This window comes from Schistocerca nitens, chromosome 4 (assembly GCF_023898315.1).
Source record: "Schistocerca nitens isolate TAMUIC-IGC-003100 chromosome 4, iqSchNite1.1, whole genome shotgun sequence".
NCBI lineage: Eukaryota > Metazoa > Arthropoda > Insecta > Orthoptera > Acrididae > Schistocerca > Schistocerca nitens.
Window position 1 is genome coordinate 69,568,302 of NC_064617.1, and position 21,428 is coordinate 69,589,729.

Consider the following 21,428-nt stretch of genomic DNA (forward strand, 5'->3'; position numbering starts at 1 on the left):
CCCATGGCTACAACGAATGCAGGAAATGGGAATTCCTGAACAATGTGTTGCACTGTCTGTGCCATCTAATTACAGTCGCTGCTTAGAGAGTTTACCATCTGAGGCTGTAGAGATTAGCAGCTGTTTTCCTAGTCCCACATCTTATACAATTCAGTCTGCACTGAGAAACATAAATTTGATAGTTGGTTTTCAGCTTGTGAGATGCCTTGCTGGGATGATGATAACCATTCTGTTTTATAGGCAACTCCAGGATTGGAACTGCTGGTTAACTGGCTCATGCTATCATGTACAGAGTAGTTCCTTTATATTTTTGTCCATAACCAAGTGAAACCTTGCTATCTTCTAAAGTGAGGTGGAGTGATGTTGCTTAGCAACAGGAGCCACTGAACAGGCATAAGCAAAGCATACCAGATACAGTGCACAGCGTCTGTCAAAACTTAACATTCATTAGGTGAGTATAGAAATTGTTGAGCCATATGTCTGAACAGTACTGAATATACTACAGTCAGAGCTGTTGTTCAAAAAAGTGTTTGTGACAGCTCCCCCAAGAAGTACCAAATAACTTCTGCAATAAATTATTGTGGTTTTTCACTTTTACAGCTGTTCCCAAAGATAGTGCCAGCAGATTAGTGACCTACCTAAGGCGATGTCCAGGTAGTTTGGACTGCAGTTCCATTGTTATTCATTGTCTCTGAATATTAACCTGTGAACATTAATTTGTGCATTTGTTGCTCATCTAGAATGTTGAAACTTCTGTTTCAGCAGGTTTGGTTTCAGCTTCCACTTTCTGAAATATTCATCTAATATACTCATGTCCACTGCCACTATTTCCTCTATTTCTGAGAGACTGGTCCACTTGATCGCTAGACAGACGTCACTGACACGTTTAAATTTGAGAGGCACAGTTTCTGGTAGGTTGTGGATATAGAGCTTTAACAGTGTATGGGAGACAACTGAACCTCAAGATGAGCCATTTTTCAGTTTTTTTGGATTTATTCTGCATGTGTTCAGATTAAATGTGGAATATGTAGTTATTCAGTATATTGTTCAATATGGAGGTGATCTTTTTGGAGGGAACTGCACTCAACAGTTTCATTATAACTCTTTCTCTCCAGACTGTGCCACATGCTGCAGGCAGATCTAGGAACACATAATCACTTTTTTTCTTTCTTCTATATGCCAGTTCCCATATAGGTGCTTAAGGAGATGACCTTGCCCCTGCAATTATGATTGGTGGCAGAATCCTGCTTCTTTTCTGCTGAGATTAGTGTTTCAGTTGGCGATGCTATTCTGTTTAGTATCAAACTTTTGAGTAATCAGTACGTAGCAGAGAGCAGTGTAATTGGTCCGTCACTTTGTGGAAGGTCTCAATCCTTCCATGGTTTCAACAGTGCAATGACATTAACTTTCTTGAAGAATGGTGGTACTCTGGCCATAATATGCAGCTGAAAAAAGAAGTAAGCCATTGTTTGGTAGCACAACCACAGAATTTGAGCAGTTCTGGGAAAATGCCACAAAAGTCTGCAGACTTTTCACTCTGGTGGTAGTTTAAGTCTTCCTGCACATTGAAAGATGAAAGTGGTTAAGCACAGAAATCATGTCACTGAGCCATTCATTTCATCTTAATTAGTTCACTTTCGATTCTTTTACTAAATATCTTACTGGCAGTTAATGTGGAAGTTGAGGTAAGGTGATTTGTAATGGATTCTATATTAACTATCACACAATTTCTTGATACTGTTGCAAGGAGTCCAGTATATGAATGAAAGACTAGGCTTTCTTGCTATAATTATTGAAATTTATACTCTCAACAGTTTTCAAGAGTTCTGAAGCTGTTTCATGGGAGTTGATTTCTTTAAATTCAGCATCAAGTCTGTCTGTTTTTTTTTTTCATTACACTCTTGTGTAATGTCCTTTCTGACTCTTTGTTGAATGCTTCTCTGGGCTGTTGCTTTAATCGAGTCACAAAACCTCTCTTACTTCTTTGGAACTGGCTTAATCTATCTCATATTAGCATCAGTGTGTTTATCAAATGTTTCCCTAATGGCTTTTTCAAAGTATCAAGGTCTGAGAACAGAACATAAAACTGAACTCCAGTATATGGTGGCTGTGATGGGGTTAATGAACACTTGCCTCAAAATTCATAAATGTGGTATCACCAAAATGGGAGAAGTGATTCGCAGATTAGGTGAATGGTCCTAGTTTCACTAAACTGAAATAGGCCTTTGACTTTGGCATCATATACAAGACTTACATTATTTATTTTTATTTATATTACATTAATTGTAATATCCCTTTTTTCTTTGTCAGATGTTTCTAACTTGCACTAGAAGTGGTGCATAAACAAGCATCCATTTCATCGTGTCATGATGTCACATTATGTCACCTAGTATCATACAATGTCCTGTCCTATAACATAATGTATTTATCCTGAATGCCAAATTACACAAAGCATAGATAAGTGAATAAATAAATAGAACATTTGTGCTCAACATGATTTCTGCTGCATTACATTTAAGTCTACTGATCAGTTCCTTGAATGATTCTTGATCCACTGTAATCAGATGTTTTTATCTGAAAGTATGTTTCACATGCATTGCACTGGTCAGGAAATATACAACAGAATTATGAAATGCAAGCTTTAGCATTCAGTATAAAATATTTATTTTATTTTATGAACTAGTTTTACAATCTGTCTTATAACACTATATCCAGTGCCAAGAACAATTTATTTATGCTATGGTCACAATTTAACATGACAATGATTTTCTTCACAGTTACACATATGTTGTTCACCATGGTCTCTTCTTCAGTATGCTGCAAGTTATCTTCTGTTAATGGTTTTGATATAGAAGACAGTTCGTGCCCAAGTACGATTTCGCTTGAAGGCTTTACCAGAGGAGGATATAAATGTTATCTTATTTAAGATGAACTAGCTGTAATAACAGGAAGGAATGGAGGCAGTTTGTGGAAGCAGCAAGTGGGCTGTAGGGCCTGTGATTGCTGGATATCTATCTATCTCGCTGTAATATAAATTTTATTTTCATCTGTTTTCTGATAGCCTAACAATAAATAAATAAATCAAACATTGGATGTGAACTGTTCCATTCCATCATTTGTAATTTGTGATCTTACCTGAATGGTAGCAGCAGTCTTATTAGGGTACTAAAGCCGAACAGAAACATAGATAAAAGGACATTAGTGGAGTTTGGATGATACAACATACCTAAATAATATTCCTGCAGCTGTGTGTGTGTGTAAAAGTATAAATACTTCGGTACCTTCTTTGGACATGCAGAACTTTTATAATCACAAATACACAAAGAAAGGCTATCAGCAGCAGCTTGTGAGTAATAATGGTCTGATACACCAATAATAGTTCACCAACCAATATCTAAGAACCAGTTTAATAGTTCACCTCCTTTTTATGAGTGATGCTACATATATCCACACTGAGAGAACATTGCCAGGGTATGGATGAACATATACTGCAAGTGCAAATTCAGTTTCTTCATTCTCAGTATTATGGACACCTGTAGCTTTCACTGTCTCATTAATAGCTTCCATGTTGGTGTATGGCATATTGATAGGAAATCCACAAACCTAAAGACATATTATACAGTATTAGCAAATTAATGAACATGTAATTTTACTTTAATTTTTAGTATTTAGTATTTCACAAACTTCAACTAAAAGAAGAGACAGGTTGGTAGAAAACATTCAAAGGCATCAAGGAGTAGTAGTAGTAGTAGTAGTAGTAGCTTTATTCATCCGTAGATCTTTTTTTACCAGGATATAGGACATGTCAGTTAGTAATTGAAGGAAAGAGTGTGTGTGTGTGTGTGTGTGTGTGTGTGTGTGTGTGTGTGTGTGTGTGTGTGTGTGTGTGTGTAGATGAGGATGATTGGAAGGAGTATAAAAGTGACCAAGATTTGAACACAGTAAGCAGGTTCATATGGATGCAGATTGCAACAGATCTATGATGCGGAAATGAACAGCACAGAACAGACTGGCATGTACAGCTGCATCAAAGTAGCATTTGGACTGGCTGCATCAACAATAGCACAACTGCACAGTATATATATGACAACAAACTAGATCTGATTATCAAAACCAATAGACAGAATGGCATATATCACAGCATGAACATAAATATGCACAGTTGCATTTAATGGTTAGCAAGTGTTTCAAGCATATTTTATGTAAGACAATCCGTGCATTAAGCCGTAGTTGTAGTAGTAGAAGTAGTAGGAATATGAGGAGGGGGAGCAACGGAAGGAAGAAAAGCAGCAGCTGCTTCTATAAAAAAAGACTTACATTACAAAAGTCAAAGAATTTGCAAGCACAAATTATGCAATAATGGAGCAACAGTTCCTCCAATAAGTATAGCAAAACTTGTTTTATTTTTGGTCTTTTCATTTCCAGTGGAAATAAATCTTGCAGATCTAATGAGCTGTACAGGTTATCATGAAATGAAGAAAAATGTAACATCCCATGTTGGGAACTGATGAATATGTCCCAGGGCAAGAAACTGGATGTACTAGAACAATTGGATATTACCATTCATAGTGTGACAAATCATAATACATTGAATGAACAGCTTACAGGTGACACAAATATTTATTTCACAAACTTTGCAGATCATATTTAATGTATGTAATTATTATTAGCTTCCCATTCATGACGGGATCTGCATTTTCAGGATACCATACATTGTTATACATCATCCTTGTTTCTTCAATATCTTTTTGCTTTAATATTTACATTCATGCAGAGCTCACTTGCATTATTTCAATGTTGGTCTGTGGGAAACAGCATTCTAGAAGATACATAGTAGTGTACATACAGGGCTGTTATTGTGACATTGCCAATACCTATGGACAACATACTCCATTTCATTTTAACTATATCATCAGTTGACAGTGATTAAGCAGGCACAACAGCAAGGGAAGTAGTCACATTATTTTATTATTTTTATTGTTCTTGTTCAGGTTTTATATTGGAGCTTCGAGGTTTCCTGTGCAGTAATTATGAAGATCAAGACTTGGCCTTTGAAACACATAAATTCTAGTGTTTTTTACATGGCAATAGGTGGCTGAGTTGACATTGTAACATTTATTTTTACAACCATGACCTCATATCCATTATGGAAAAAAAAATCAGAACTTACCATTCAACTTACACAAAATAAGGGATAGTGGGATTATGTCCTTTATCCCATGCTGGAGCACTTCGGTGTCTAACTAATTACAAAAACATAGAAATGAGATGCCAACACAATGTGATAAGCAGATCAAATCACTTCACTTACTGCCTTAATGCCATTAACTAGCACTATGATCAATCGTAACTAGCACCATGATCAATCAATTCTGAGGTAGAAGTTTAATGTACGTGCATACACTTAGTTCCCTAAAAAAAAAAAAACTCTGTGTGTAGTTTAATAGATGTGAGAATTAGTTTGTTAATACCCTGATCTGAGATTATGTCAATCAAACTGTGATGTCCCATTCATTCAACAAGTTTCAGATTCAATATTATTTGGCGTATATTTTTGTGTTATACTAGACACCCAAAACCAAATCAAAATCTTTATTATCAGGTCAGATACATTTCTTTTACTGTGTTTAATTAACACATTATTGAGTCCCCTTGCATTTTTAGTATAGTACATTGGCACACAGCATGAAGTGTGATTTTATTTGCTTTGCATAAATGATTGGCTTGTGCTTCACCTGCAACTATACATCTTGTTTGCATGTCATATTTTCATGTTTTACTGCAGTGATTGTGGGTTTGTATTGAGATGTCTCAATACAGCTTATGACTTGGGGTTTTCACGTCTGCAGCAATGAGCAGTCCCTCTCCAAATATACCAAGGGTCTCACTGAGGGCCTCAAAGACTGAAATTACCCTTCACATTTCATCCAGAAATGGATCTCCCACACCTTGTCTCCACTGCTCTATCTGTGAACCATTACCACCCAGGACTGGAGTAACTGGATTACAGTCTCCACCACGGTTTCAACCACCACTCATCATGTCCAGGAATGTCTACCCCACAGTGGTGTTTTACTGCCCATTCAACCTATGCAATGTCCTTGTCCATCCCTATTCCATTCCTGTGGCCAATCCCTTGCCTCATGGATCATATCCTTGTAAGAGACCTAGATGAAAGACCCGTCTCATACATGTCCTCCCACTACCACCCATTCCAGTCCTGTCCCAGGCATCTCCTGCCCTGTAAAAGGAAGAGCCATCAGCGAACACAAACATATGGTCTACCAACTTAACTGCAACCATGATGCAACATTCTATGTGGGCACAGCCACTAACTAACAAGCTGTCTGTCCACTTCAATGACCATGGCCAAACTGTGCCCAAGAGCCAGCTGGACCACCCAATTGCAGTGCACTTCGATAATCACTGTGTGCTTGACTTCAGTGACTGCTGCGCAGCCTGTGCTGTCTGGACTCTTCCCACTAAAATCAGCTTTTCTGAATGGCCCAGGTGAGAGCTCTCCCTGTGACACATTCTTCATTCCCATAACCCCCTTGGCCTCAACCTTTGCTCATTCCTGCCCCCCACCTACCTCAATCCCCTTCCCTGTTTCCATTCCAGCCTTTCCCCTTCTCTGATCCCCCCACCCCCCTGTCCCTCCCCAAATCCCCCCAACTACAGCCCCCCATGCTGCACTTAGCAGTCCACCATCCTTTCCCTGCACAATCCTACAGCAACTTTCACACAACCTTGCTATGTCTCCCACTTCATGTCACTACATCAAACACTTTATATTATTATATGTAAAAACAAAGATGATGTGACTTACCAAACGAAAGCGCTGGCAGGTCGATAGACACACAAACAAACACAAACATACACACAAAATTCTAGCTTTCGCAACCAACGGTTGCCTCGTCAGGAAAGAGGGAAGGAGAGGGAAAGACGAAAGGATGTGGGTTTTAAGGGAGAGGGTAAGGAGTCATTCCAATCCCGGGAGCGGAAAGACTTACCTTAGGGGGAAAAAAGGACGGGTATACACTCGCACACACACACATATCCATCCACACATATACAGACACAAGCAGACATATTCAAAGACAAAGAGTTTGGGCAGAGATGTCAGTCGAGGCGGAAGTGCAGAGGCAAAGATGTTGTTGAATGACAGGTGAGGTATGAGTGGCGGCAACTTGAAATTAGCGGAGATTGAGGCCTGGTGGGTAACGAGAAGAGAGGATATATTGAAGAGCAAGTTCCCATCTCCGGAGTTCGGATAGGTTGGTGTTAGTGGGAAGTATCCAGATAACCCAGACGGTGTAACACTGTGCCAAGATGTGCTGGCCGTGCACCAAGGCATGTTTAGCCACAGGGTGATCCTCATTACCAACAAACACTGTCTGCCTGTGTCCATTAATGCGAATGGACAGTTTGTTGCTGGTCATTCCCACATAGAATGCGTCACAGTGTAGGCAGGTCAGTTGGTAAATCACGTGGGTGCTTTCACTCGTGGCTCTGCCTTTGATCGTATACACCTTCCGGGTTACAGGACTGGAGTAGGTGGTGGTGGGAGGGTGCATGGGACAGGTTTTACACCGGGGGCGGTTACAAGGGTAGGAGCCAGAGGGTAGGGACGGTGGTTTGGGGATTTCATAGGGATGAACTAACAGGTTACGAAGGTTAGGTGGACGGCGGAAAGACACTCTTGGTGGAGTGGGAAGGATTTCATGAAGGATGGATCTCATTTCAGGGCAGGATTTGAGGAAGTCGTATCCCTGCTGGAGAGCCACATTCAGAGTCTGGTCCAGTCCTGGAAAGTATCCTGTCACAAGTGGGGAACTTTTGTGGTTCTTCTGTGGGAGGTTCTGGGTTTGAGGGGATGAGGAAGTGGCTCTGGTTATTTGCTTCTGTACTAGGTCGGGAGGGTAGTTGCGGGATGCGAAAGCTGTTGTCAGGTTGTTGGTGTAATGGTTCTGAGATTCCGGACTGGAGCAGATTCATTTGCCACGAAGACCTAGGCTGTAGGGAAGGGACCGTTTGATGTGGAATGGGTGGCAGCTGTCATAATGGAGGTACTGTTGCTTGTTGGTGGGTTTGATGTGGACGGACGTGTGAAGCTGGCCATTGGACAGATGGAGGTCAACGTCAAGGAAAGTGGCATGGGATTTGGAGTAGGACCAGGTGAATCTGATGGAACCAAAGGAGTTGAGGTTGGAGAGGAAATTCTGGAGTTCTTCTTCACTGTGAGTCCAGATCATGTAGATGTCATCAATAAATCTGTACCAAACTTTGGGTTGGCAGGCCTGGGTAACCAAGAAGGCTTCCTCTAAGCGACCCATGAATAGGTTGGTGTACGAGGGGGCCATCCTGGTACCCATGGCTGTTCCCTTTAATTGTTGGTATGTCCGGCCTTCAAAAGTGAAGAAGTTGTGGGGCAGGATGAAGCTGGCTAAGGTAATGAGGAAAGAGGTTTTAGGTAGTGTGGCAGGTGATCGGCGTGAAAGGAAGTGCTCCATCGCAGCGAGGCCCTGGACGTGCAGAATATTTAAAGATTTTATGGAATGGAAGGAGTTGCCTAGTAGAGATTATTTAAGTTGGTATTTAAAGCTAATTTTATCATGTATTGAAGTCTTGATATATTTGCCTAAGTAGTCAAATAGTTTTACAGCTGAATTCATCGTTACTTTCCGTGTGACATACATTACATTTATGAATGTTATTGTTGTTGCTGAACTGACTGACTGTTGACATGAAACTTCATAAATGAATGAACGTACCGTGACGCTGACATCAGCATGCCCCAGCTGTTTGAAGGGCTGTGAAACTTTTTAATGTTTGATTTCCTGCATACAACTAAAAGCTATATACTTGCCTTGTGTGACCCTAGTATTTGTTGTAGTTCGTGAATATGTTCAGCTATACCCAATTCTTTGGATTTCAAAGAAGCTGTCTCCATTTCAGGCAATAACTTCCGTAAAATTGCAATACAGTAACGGTTCCAAATTGTCCTGTAAAAATATGTACATATTATTTAGTTCAAAATATGTTAGCCTCTCAGCATTATAATTGCTCAAAAGCACTTCAAGTTTGCTGCAGATACATATTTTATCTACACACGAACTGCCAATGTTGTCAATGATCGTAGTTCATCTGGAGACCATTGCCACTACCATTTGTGAATAGCTGAAGAATATAATCATGTAGAAAAAAAGATACATCTGCTTCATCTGCTTTGGGGAAGAGCTTGTCTTCATTCTGTGGTGCTGAATTTGTAGCATGTTTGGCTTGGGTGTGTTATACACAATATATGTACTCAGCTCATTGATATTGATTCCCAAAGTACAAGGTGATTATAATTAAAATTAAACTTTCAAAGCACTGTAGAGATAACACCACTGGTCAGAATGATGTCAAATTGCAATGGAACATTATTGGACAAGGGGGAAAACGAATGGCAGAACAACATAAATCATTACAAAATGTAGCAATAGATGGCACTGTGAGCATCATAATTTAATAGTGGTCAACTACAAATGACAAATGAATTATACAATAAAGCCTAAGGTGTATGTCTGATGTTAAACAAACTGTACTACTAAGTGTGCATGGGTGTGCAGATGTGACACTGTTAGTTATGTAATCCCATCCACGACAGCAATGTCATATCACATCGGATGGGAAAAATCAGTTTTTAACTGTCCTGAGGCCAAAAACTGCATAAAAAGCATCAATCAAAATCAAATCAGATTATTAATTTCCATATGACTGGCACAAAACATGTTGAATATGCTGTCTACCAATTTTTGCAACAGGTAGAAACAGAAACATCATGTTCCACAACTGACTGAAGTGTTTCCAGCATCACATTTAGAATGTTTTGCGCAGTGCATGCCTTCAGTGCAGCTAAGTTTGCAATTGGAACACTGAACATAACACCTTTCAGACAGCCCCACAGCCAGAATCACAGGGATTAAGATCAGGTGATCGGGACAGCCAGGCTGTAGGGAAATGGCAGCTGATAATTCTAGCATTTTTGAAATGGACTTCAGCAGCTGCTAAACTGGATTTCCAATGTGCGGAAGTGTGCCACCTTGCATAAAAATGATCCCATCCACACATCCATGCTGTTGGAGAGCTGGAATGATGTGGTTATGTAAAAGACACTCATAGCACTTACCAGTGACGGTACAGGTAACAGAACTGGAAGCACCTGTCTCTTCAAAAAAATATGGCCCTATGATAAATGATGCCATAAACCCACACCACACAGTGACCATTTCAGGATGAAGTGGTACTGGTTGATTTGTTTGTAGATTTTCCATTGCCCATATTCGACAATTCTGTGTATTGACACATCCTGTCAGATTGAAGTGGGCTTCGTCTATCCATGCAAGCAAGAAATTCTGAAACAAAATTCTCTCTTGCAGGCAGTTCAACAGGAAGCAACTCATGCACATGGGTAATTTTTAATGGATAGCAGAGAAAGATGTTTCATAGGATTTTACACACCGTGATCATGAGTATGTCCAATGTTTGGGCAATTCTCCGTGCACTACATGTTTGCACACCACCTCTCGTCTCCTCCTGCATTGCTTCCACTGACGTCAAATCAGTTTGTTTCCTCCCTCTACCAGGTTGCACACCAAAAGAACCCGTGTTTTGGAATTTCCAAATCATTTTCTCCAGACCTACGGCAGTCACCGGACCAACGCTTTTTTTCAAACCCTTCAGTGTCCAGAACTTCTGCAGAGTGACACATGCACAGTCATCATTCTTGTAATACAGCTTTACAAGCAGAGCATGATCACGCATTGAGACAGTCATGGTGAATGTCGCAGTGCTAAAGGAGGAAAATCCGTGTACCCAGCGTGTTTATACCCACTTCAATGGGTCATGCGCATGACAGGTGTTTTCATTTACGTATTCTGACACATACAGTGCCATCTACTGATCAATTTTCACAGTATTTTTTTTCCTTCTGCCACACGTTTTCCCCTTTCTCCGATAATATTCTGTTGCCATTTGATGTCATTCTGAGCAGTGGCTTTATTTATAGAGTGTTTTGAAAGTTTAACTTTAATTATAATCACCGTGTATATAACAATGCATGGGCAAATTTTATGACTGCTTAATGATACACAATGCTTCAATTAATGCTGCACACACAAAAAAACACTTTTGTGATGTTAGTTTACAGTCATAATAGGCCTTGCCAGTAACTAAATTATTCTGATGCTCATCTCCCACAAATATGATTCTGCACAGTCATACTGGTTGCAGACCAATTACAGAATTACTTACCCAATGGTAAGATCTGTGTGTATGAAATACATTATATATTCTTACTTTGCATTATAAATTTAGATATTGTACAAAAGTTGTTGAGTTTTTACTAGTTGCAGTGGTAAATCATTTTCTTGCATTGAACAGATAATGGAACCTGAAGACAATCTTACAAATGAGAAGGTGTAGAAATACTGTGGTAACTTTTGTCAACTTTAAAAAGGCTTATGATTCAATGGGTAGACAAACATCATTCCACACTTCAGAGGAATTCAAGATTGACAACAAAACAAGATCAGTTATCCAATAGACATTAACAGGTACAACCTCCATAGATACGAGGCATGTTTTTTAAGTAAGTACCGTTTTTAAATTAAAAAAAGATGTGCTAAGTTATCTCAATAATTTTATTTTTACGTGAAAGCCTGTACCTTAATCTATGCATTGACACCATTACGGTTTGATTCTTCCTTCTTTATGTTGTGTACTGAGTGTTTAAGATGCCTTCAATAATCGTGAGTCCCGCCGACTGTGAAGTATGGGCTGTTATAAGATTTCTTAGTGCTAAAGTCCTAAAAGCGATCGATATTCATCCTGAGATCTGTGCAGTTTACAGAGAAAACATTATGAGTGATGGAATGGTAAGAAAGTGGGTGAGAGCATTTAAAGATGACCACACAAATGTGCATGATGAACAACGAAGTGGGTGTCCTTCGGTAGTTAATGTAAGTTTGGTGCAGGAAGTGGACAATAAGGTGAGAGAAAACAGACACTTCACAATTTCTTCCTTGCGGGATGACTTTCCTAATGTTACTCATAGTGTTTTGTATGGCATTGTGACCGAGCACTTGAATTACCGAAAATTGTGCGCACGTTGGGTACCGAAAATGTTGACGGACGTGCACAAAATCAAACGTTTAGACAGGGCATTGACTTTCCTTGAGCGGTACCACAATGATGGTGATGATTTCTTAAGCCAAATTGTTATGGGAGATGAAACATAGGTGGCCTACATCACACCAGAATCAAAGCAACAGTCCATGGAAGTTGAGCAAGGGCATCATTTTTCTGCAAGACAATGCCTGTCCGCATGTAGTGAATCAGACCAAAGATCTCATCACATCTTTTCGATGGGAAACTCTAGATCATCCTTCGTACAGCCCTGATCTTGTGCCCAGTGACTACCATCTGTTCCTGCACTTGAAGAAACACCTGGGCAGTCAGCGTCTTCAAGACGATGATGAAGTCAAAACAGTGGTGATGCAATGGTTAACAAGTCAGCCGGCAGACATCTATGAGGAGGGTATTAAAAAACTGGTACAACATTATGACAAGTGCCTCAATATTGACGGAAATTATGTAGAAAAGTAGATTAAGGTACAAGCTTTCATGTAAAAATAAAATTATTGAGATACCATAGCATGTCTTTTTTTAAATTTCAAAACAGTACTTACTTAAAAAACACACCTTCTAAATTTATAGGACAAATGTTAGAACCAGTTCATATTCATCCTGATGTTCATCAAGGAGATGGCCTCTTCCCCCTTCTATTTAACATGGTTCTGGAAAAAAACTGTGAGGACATGGGAAAAGGAAATTAAGGGAATTCAACTTGAGAGTAAAAAAGAGCAGAGGATCATTTTGAACTGTTTGGCTTTTGCGGATGACCTTGCCTTCTAAACAACAATAGAGAAGAAGCCAAACTTGCACTGGAGAAGCTTTACAAAATCTCACAGAAAACTGGGCTACAAATCTCCTACAAGAAAACTCAATACATTGAAAGCAAGCTTGCAGATAATCTCCCTATTAAAACTCAGTATGGGAAAGTGGCACCAGCTGTGTACTTAAAATATCTGGGAGAGATAAGCCAACCATCAGGACAGAACTCCAGAGCCAATCAGAAAGATCTCCAAATTATAGAAAGCATATAAACTCACTTGGAATCACTAAAATAAAAATCTGTTTCTGTCAATGCATAGATAAGGCATTACAACACAGTTATTCTACAGGAAACACTCTGTGCTGCAGAAACTACAGTAATTCATAGTCATACCAAAATCAGAGAGACTGAAAAGCAAGAAAGAAAAATTCTGAGGAAAATATATTGACTAGTGTTTTATGAAGGAATTTGGATGAAGAGGACAACAAGAGAGAGATCTATAAAGAGATATAAACAATAATGGACACCTTTGGAAAGAGGAGAATGAAATTTTATGGACATATTGGCAGTATTAACAAGAACAGGCTCAAAAGGCAAATCTTTGACACAGCAAACACTAGCAACAACAAGACAAAGGGGATAATTGAAACAGAAGAAGATGTTAAGAAACTGGGAATCACATAAGACAACATAAACAATCGAGAACAGTTCAGGAACATCATAAAGAAACATAAACTTAAACAAAAACCAACTGAGAAAAGAACAGGAAACAAATAATTGGAAGAATGCAAGAGAGAGCACAGTGAGCATATGAAGAGAATTTGGGAAGAATGAAGGAAGAAGAAGAAATCATGACTAGTCTAGGTTAATTCCTCTCTTAAAAGGGAATAATAATAAAAATAATAATAATAGATCATTTTCTTTGTGCCCTTGAAAAAATCGTGACTAGTCAAGTTTAATCACTCTCTTAATAGGGAATAATCAAAAAATAATAATAAATCATTTTCTTTGTGTCCTTTTTAATTCAACTATATTGTATTTTCTGAAGTTTCACACTTTCATGTGGCAAATAATTACTTTGAGAGAATTTGAAATTTACCTTTTGTTAGATGCAAATCTGAAAAAATATATGCATTAGTGTATTCTAAAAAGGAGTGTTAAAATACTTATGGATGGACTTGTTTTGTTGAAAATATCTGTCATCTTCAAAGGCAACACACAACTGAAAAAACACTGCTGACTGTTTATGGCATTAAGCAGTCAGAAGAATGAAATATAAAATTTATGATGTACTTCATTAATAGTGATACAAATGAACAGATATAGTTTCATATTAATGCTACTACATTACTTTTGAGAAAGCATCTTCTGGAATGCCATCTCAAACAATGAAAGATCTACTTTACTCTAAGATTTCAGTTAAAAAACTAATGTGGTGCTGCTACACTATCTTTAACTGAGTGCAAATACCACTGGTACAGATTTCTGAACCATACTGAAGAGCCCCTTTTTGAGTGACCTTATTTCATATTTGTTTTATCAGTAACATTGTGTGAATAGCAATAATATGGGAACAGGAATAGTCAGAAGGGACACCACATATTTGTCCTCAGAAATTGTTGCTGGGAACACCCACTATTTGTGATGCACCAGATCAGTGACAATATCATCAAATTTGCCACTGGTCTGTTACAGTTGCCTGGTATGTTAACAGAATGACAGTGATTGTCTACTAAACTTGTGGGTATCACTTGAAGCCAAGACAGAGATCAGACTTATCTGACAACATGATTTTCCGACAACTCGCAAATCACTGTCTATGATCATTTGCACATTTAAGTCTAATCAAAATAGAGGTTTTCTTGATGTGGAGGACACACCATACTGTCTTGGATGAAGAGTCATCAACAGCTGTAGCAGTAACTTCAGGTGTTTCCCAGAGAGTTATGGCAAATGATATTGATAGTAATCTCTTGACTTTTTGCAGGTGAAGCAATTATCTATAATAAGATACTACTTGAATAAAAATAATGGAAATTCCTGGATGGAGCAGTACATAAGATAAGGAAAAAGCAGCTGCTCACCAGTCATGGAACAGTGTGTGGAGCAAAGAAATATGTAATGGAAAACTGCATTCACACTAGCTTTCAAGCAATAGGTAATGTGAAAGCTGTTTTCTGTTAGGTGTTCCTGTGCTCCATGCATCAATCTGCCATAGCTAAGTGATTGTCCAATATAAAACTGTACAAGCATCCAATATTATCTTGGTAAAATTTCAAAGAGGGCAAACACTGGCAATTTGCCTCAAATGTTCAAAAATGTAAAATTATGTAATCCACAAAACAAACTTATAGTATCCTACAAAAGAAGTGTATCATAACTGGTCTCATCCACCTCATAAAAATAACTGGAGATAACAATTTGTGTGAACATGAAATGGAAATATTGCACAGGCTCAGTCACACAAAAGTGGCAGCAAACTTTGATTAGTTGGAATGATGTTGGCAAAATTCTGTCAGTCTATGAGGGAGATCACTTACAAAACATTTGTGCAACATGTCCTAGAATACTGATCAAGTTTGTGGACCATATCAAATAGGGCAATAGGGGACACTGAATATTGACAAAGAAGGAAAGTATGAATGGCAGCAGGTTTGTTTGACCCATGGCAGAACACCTTAGACATACTGAAAAATCTGAAGTGATAAACACTTGAAGATGGATGTCAACTATTCCATAAAAGCTTACTTAGAAAGTTTCAAGAAGCACTAAGAACTGTGAAATCTGGAAATATACTAACCTATGTTGTAGGGACTGTGAAGACTAATTACAGAACACACAGAGACATTTAAGCAGCCATTATATGTCTAAAGTCACTACTGCCATAAACCAACTTTGCAGTTCATCTACAGAAGTTGAAAACAGACAAAAACACACACAGTCAAGATGGTCTACTCCTTGATTCACAACTGTTGAAAATTCATAATTGTTTGAAACTGCATGGCCTATCTACTGCTGGTGAATTGTGTTACTACTAATATATTGGTGTCAGTACAGTGGGACTCCATTCAACTGGAAAACTAATTCACTGAAATCAAGCTACAATTGTGGAAAAAGCCCATTCCCAAACACTTTCAAGTGTTAAGTTTAGGAGAGTTTCTCCTGTGATAAACTATCTCACATGCCTGCTCTGAATGCCAAATTCTCATATCGTGGTAGTTCAACTTCTTGCTTAGGTGGAAAGTGCCCACATTACTGAACGCCATTTCTCACAGAAAATGTTCTTCTTATGCATCTGTGCTGAGAATAAATTATGAAACTTTATGTGGCACACCTTGCCATCTATTTTGAATTCTATGTGTCACTGCTGATTACTCTGATCAGTAGCATATTTGGAACCATTTTGCCAGCAAAATACTGCTCTGAAAGATTAACACACAGAATCAGTACAAGAAAGGTTTGTAATGTGACATCATCATCTTCTGAAACTGATGCAAGGGCTGAAGGAAGGGTGTGTTTGGGGCAGGGGACATACCATTGTAACCTACTTGTAAAAACTCAGCCAACCAACTGACAGTCTGAAAAGCTCTGAAGAATGTTTCACAATTATGAATACTCACATTATCTATCAACAGCTGGCTTCTGTAGCTGAACATTTCTCCTGCCCCCAGCTAAGGGCAAAATAGCTTTTAAATTGTAGTATGAAAAGAGTTTCTATCATACAGTAAATTAACAATGAAGATGATGATAAATTTGCAAATCTCATGAAAAAAATATTTTTAAACTTCATTCAACAAAACTTTGCTCTCCTTGGCTCAGAATAGAGGATTGTGAAATGTAGAAGTGAAAGAAAAAAAGAGTATATTATTGTTTATTCTATTTCAATAGGAATTAAAATGAAGTAAGAAAAGATTCAGTACTGTGTGACGGTGATAAGAGGTAATGCTTAACTTTTTCTTACCTCGATGTTTTTCTCCACTGCATAATATTCTTTTGCAAATATTTCTCAATTTTGTCCTGCAGTTGCTGCACAGCTGAAAGGGATGTCTCACTATATTCAAGTGATGGAGGTTGAACACTTCCTGTAGGTGCACTCACATTTCTGCCAAATGCTGGATACCAATCCGACTTTCGGCTCACATCAAAACGTGTTCTATGGGGCATCTCTTCATTCTGAATATTTGCCCATACCTATTAAAAACAAATGAGTAGTTTACAAAATACCTTTTACAGCAATATTTTAAAATTGTTATTCAAGTTTGTGAAATAAGACATTTGTCTTACAAAAGAAATTAAACAAATGAAATTACTTTATTTGCTTATGAAATAATAATATAGGAAAAGTACTCACATAAGCAAAAATACATACATGGCATAAGCATTGTAAAGTCTTGGGGTTATGGAGATTTCAGGGCTGAAGACTGTCTTCAGCTGCAAAAAGTAGCAATATTCACTGAAAACAGACTTATATCCTTGTGGCACATAGATAGCAGTGTTGGATATATAGTAGGGTAATTAGTAGAAAGTAAGCTGGTAACAGAATACCAGCAGCAGCTGCTGAATATAACTGTGGATGTAACAGCTTTCCTGGTACATTTAACGCGTTGAATTCAGCTATGCTAACCACAAATAGTTTTAAATCTGTCTATTGGTAATATTGAAATTTTGCCTTCTGAAGGGCTAGCCGAATTATACTTATAGCAACCGTCTGTCATTACATTGCATTGGTCTCTTTGGTGTGATGTCACGTGTGCTGGACTGCTGTTGAAATTGCTCGCCAATATTTTATAAGGTTTTAGTCTTCTGTTACTTATTTTAAAGTTTATTTGTGTTAATACTTGCTGTAAAAGCAACTTATTAGTGAGTTTTCATTAATTTCAGTCTTTCTTTCTGTGTTATTGACTCGACTGGTCTGCTATTCATGAGTGTGCTTATGTCGTTCGTGCAAGTCTCACACCTCAGTAGTGTGTTTACATTTTGTGGCGTGATGTTGCAGCTGTAGCAGTTATAAAGCTAAGTGCTGACAAAGTTGTTTATGCACTGTTATACAGTTATTAAATTTAATAGTTTTCAACAGTGTTTCATGCTGTTTGTGGTGAAATAACAATTTAATAAACTTCTGGAAATGTTCCCTTGCTGTGTTTTTTCTTTTTTTAGTTTTCTGTGCGTTGAAGTCATTTAGTAAATTTCGTGCTTTAGTTTTCAGCTGACGTTTCCTATTGTTTGTAGTGAAATATTTCAGTAAAATTTTCATTCACTGTTTTAACCTCATTGAGCATTTCAGTGACCACTTGAATTTTTGGTTTTAGCTAATAAATTTTGTGAAGTTTTGTTGGTATTGGTATTAGTTGTGGTTTAGTAGTATTAATAAAAGTTGTTGCTTTCTTAGCAGAGAGAAACTTTTGAGATCACTATGTTAGTTCTATAAATAGTTCTACTGGTGTAACTGAACTTAGTAATGTAGACGATTAATTTTTTTCAGTAACTGTAAAATTTTACCATGAGTGAGAAGTGTGGGCTGTGTCATAGGTTTGTGAGTAGTGGGTTACGGTGAGGGATTTGTTCAAAATATTTTCATTGACGGGAATTCTAGAAAGATCCTCTCCTGGGAATGCAGAATCTGTAGTAGAAATAAGTTGATATAGGAGCAGGAGAAGAAGATCTGTGCCCTTCAGGTGCAGTTAAAATACACAAAGGAGGAACTAAATAGGTTGAGGAGGGTGAAATGTGCTGGGGAATGGGAACTGGCAGTTGGCAAGAAGGCAGCTAGGAGGATCAGGTATTCAGACAGTTGTACTTAGCGTATATTAGATAGATTTGACCAACTCTCAGAGTTGAGGGGAGAGGAACTTCTTGTAACTGTAGGTGTAGGAAACATGCAGCAGCCTCAGCAGCTAGGAGGACTAAGTCAGTTGCAAAGTCTCACAGAAGGAAGAAGGTTCTGCTGCAAGGTAGTTCACACAGTAGAGGTGTGGGCCAGCAGTTGCACGAAGTGTTGAGGAGTGAGTACCATGTCACCACAAATTGTGAAGCCTAGTGCAGGGTTGGGCATCACAATCAGCCTCATCTTGGTGCAGCTGTTAGGCCCGTTAACATGGGGCTGGAGAAGGCACTGATGGCAGAGGGCATGGGCCACATTGCAGTGGTGCACATTGAGTCTATCAGTAGATTGGGTTTCACTAGGCGTGGCCTGCACCTCAATAGGCATGGGAAGGGGAGGCTGGCAAAGCTTATAGGTGACAGTGTAGTGTGTGGTGGTGGTGGTGGTGAGATCACTCATGGAAAAATTCCTGTAGTAGTTGGTGTTACAGCTACACTTTTTTTAGATTGAAGTCAGCTGATAGATATACCTGCTTAAAGGAAGTCCCTCTAACTAAGGTATCACCTTCACAAGACGTCATGTTTCCAAGTAGAGAAGGAATTAGCATATTTCATCAAAATATAAGAGGTATTAGAGATGAAGTTAGTGAACTGCTTATAGATGTTGACTCTGAAATTATTGGTATATCGGACCACCGCTTAAATAATTTGACAATTCAAAGGCATCCTTTACCGGGATACAGATTAGCTGGCAGTTTTTCAAGGAGTTCCTTGTGGAGTGGAGGAGTAGCTATGTTTGTAAAAAACAGTATTCCATTTGAGTCCATATACATATCACGGCACTGCACTGAACAGATATTTGAATGTTGTGCAGGGGCAGCTGAATTTACTGAAACTAAACTTCTAATTTTTGTTGTTTATATGTCCCCTAACTATGACTTCAGAGTGTTTCTGCTCAAGCTAGAGAGGGTTCTTGATTCACTTTATAGGAAAAACCAGAAATTCATTATATGTGGTGACTTCAGTAATAATTTTGTACATGACTGTGCAAGAAAAAGGATGTTGTTAGATCTCCTAAATTCATATGATCTGATGCAGACTGTGTTTTTTCCAGCTAGGGTGCAGGGGAACAGTAGCACAGCCATAGGTAATATTTTTATTCATTCTTCATTACTAGCTGGGCATTCTGTTAGTAAAAGGGTGAACGGCCTTTCAGACCATGATGCACAGATTTTTACACTAAAAGTCTTTTTTACTCAAACAAACATCACATATAATTACAAATAATGTAGGGAAGTTAATCTAACAGCAATAGAGAGTTTTTTAAACCCTGTCAAGGAACAAGAGTAGCAGGATATTTATAGTGCCGATAACATAGATGACAAATGTAATGCTTTCCTTGACACATTCTCATGCTCTTTGACCATCAGAATGTTCTAAATGGGGTACTAGCAGTAAAAGGCAGCATGGGTGGCTGACTAGTGGGATAAGGATATCATGTAGAACAAAGTGGGAATTATATCAAAATGTTAGAAGTAGTCACAATCAAGCTATAGTAGCCCATAACAAACAGTATTGTAAGGTGCTTAAAAATGTTATTAGGAAAGCAAAGAGTATGTGGTATGCAAACAGAATAGCTAATTCATAGGACAAAATTAAAACCATATGGTCAGTTGTGAAGGAAGTGTCTAGTCAGCAGCACAAGGTCAACAATATAAAGTCAGTTCATAGTAAAAATATTTCTGTTAACGATAAATCAGATATATGTACAGTATTTAACAATCATTTTCTAAGCATTGCTGGTGAATTAAATAATAATTTAGTTTCTACAGGGAATCACGTAACTCTCTTGGCAAATGCCTTTCCAAGACTGATGTCTGAAATACTCCTCTGTGATAATAGACAAGGGGGAGATTGAGTCAATAATTAAATCAAGGAAGACTAAGGATGCTCATGGATATGATGGAGTGCCTAGCAGAAAATTAAAGTACTGTGCTGCAGTTGTTAGCCCTGTACTTAGCCATATTTGTAATTTTTCCTTTAAGAATGGTCAGGTTCCTGAACAATTAAAGTACTCAGTAGTAAAGCTGTTTTATAAAAGGGGAGAAAGGGATAAGTAGACAATTTTAGAGCTATTTCTATGCTATCAGTATTTGCTAAAGTTATTGAAATAGTTGTGTATGTAAGGATAATTGATCATTTCATATCACATAATTTGCTATCAAATTTACAGTTCGGCTTTAGAAGTTGTTTAACAACTTTTCTCTGTGAAGTACTGAGTGGGTCACAAAAAGGTTTCGAACACTAGACATATTTTTTTATTTAATTAAGGTGTTTGATTGTGTTGGTTACAAAATATTGCTCCAGAAGTTGGACCATTACAGAAGACGGGGAGTAGCTCACAACTGGTTCACCTTCTACTTCAAAGGTCATTATTCACAGTGTCAAGAATGTCTGTGATGTGGGGTCTGAGTGGGATACACTCAAATGGGGGATGCCACAAGGATCAGTGCTGGGGCCACTCCTCTTCCTTATTTATATAAATGATATATTCTCTAGTATTACGGGTAACTCTAAAATATTTTGGTTTGCTGATGACAATAGCTTGGTAGTAAAGAACGTTGTGTGCAACACTGGTTCGGTTTTAAAAATTGCAGTTCATGACATA

The 21,428-nt window shown here is 38.3% G+C and overlaps 1 protein-coding gene across 1 annotated transcript in view; it reads right to left on the reverse strand.

Annotated features, from left to right (window-relative positions):
• Positions 1–2,687: 2,687 nt before the first annotated feature.
• LOC126251758 (coiled-coil and C2 domain-containing protein 2A) overlaps positions 2,688–21,428 on the reverse strand; it is a 606,935-nt gene continuing 588,194 nt past the window's right edge. Inside the window, exons 24-26 of the mRNA XM_049952374.1 lie at positions 16,902–17,131; positions 8,870–9,005; positions 2,688–3,603 (exon numbers count right to left, since the gene is read on the reverse strand). Of these exons, the coding sequence (XP_049808331.1) occupies positions 3,415–3,603; positions 8,870–9,005; positions 16,902–17,131 (555 nt within the window). The 3' untranslated portion in view covers positions 2,688–3,414. The remainder of the gene's footprint in view (positions 3,604–8,869; positions 9,006–16,901; positions 17,132–21,428) is intronic.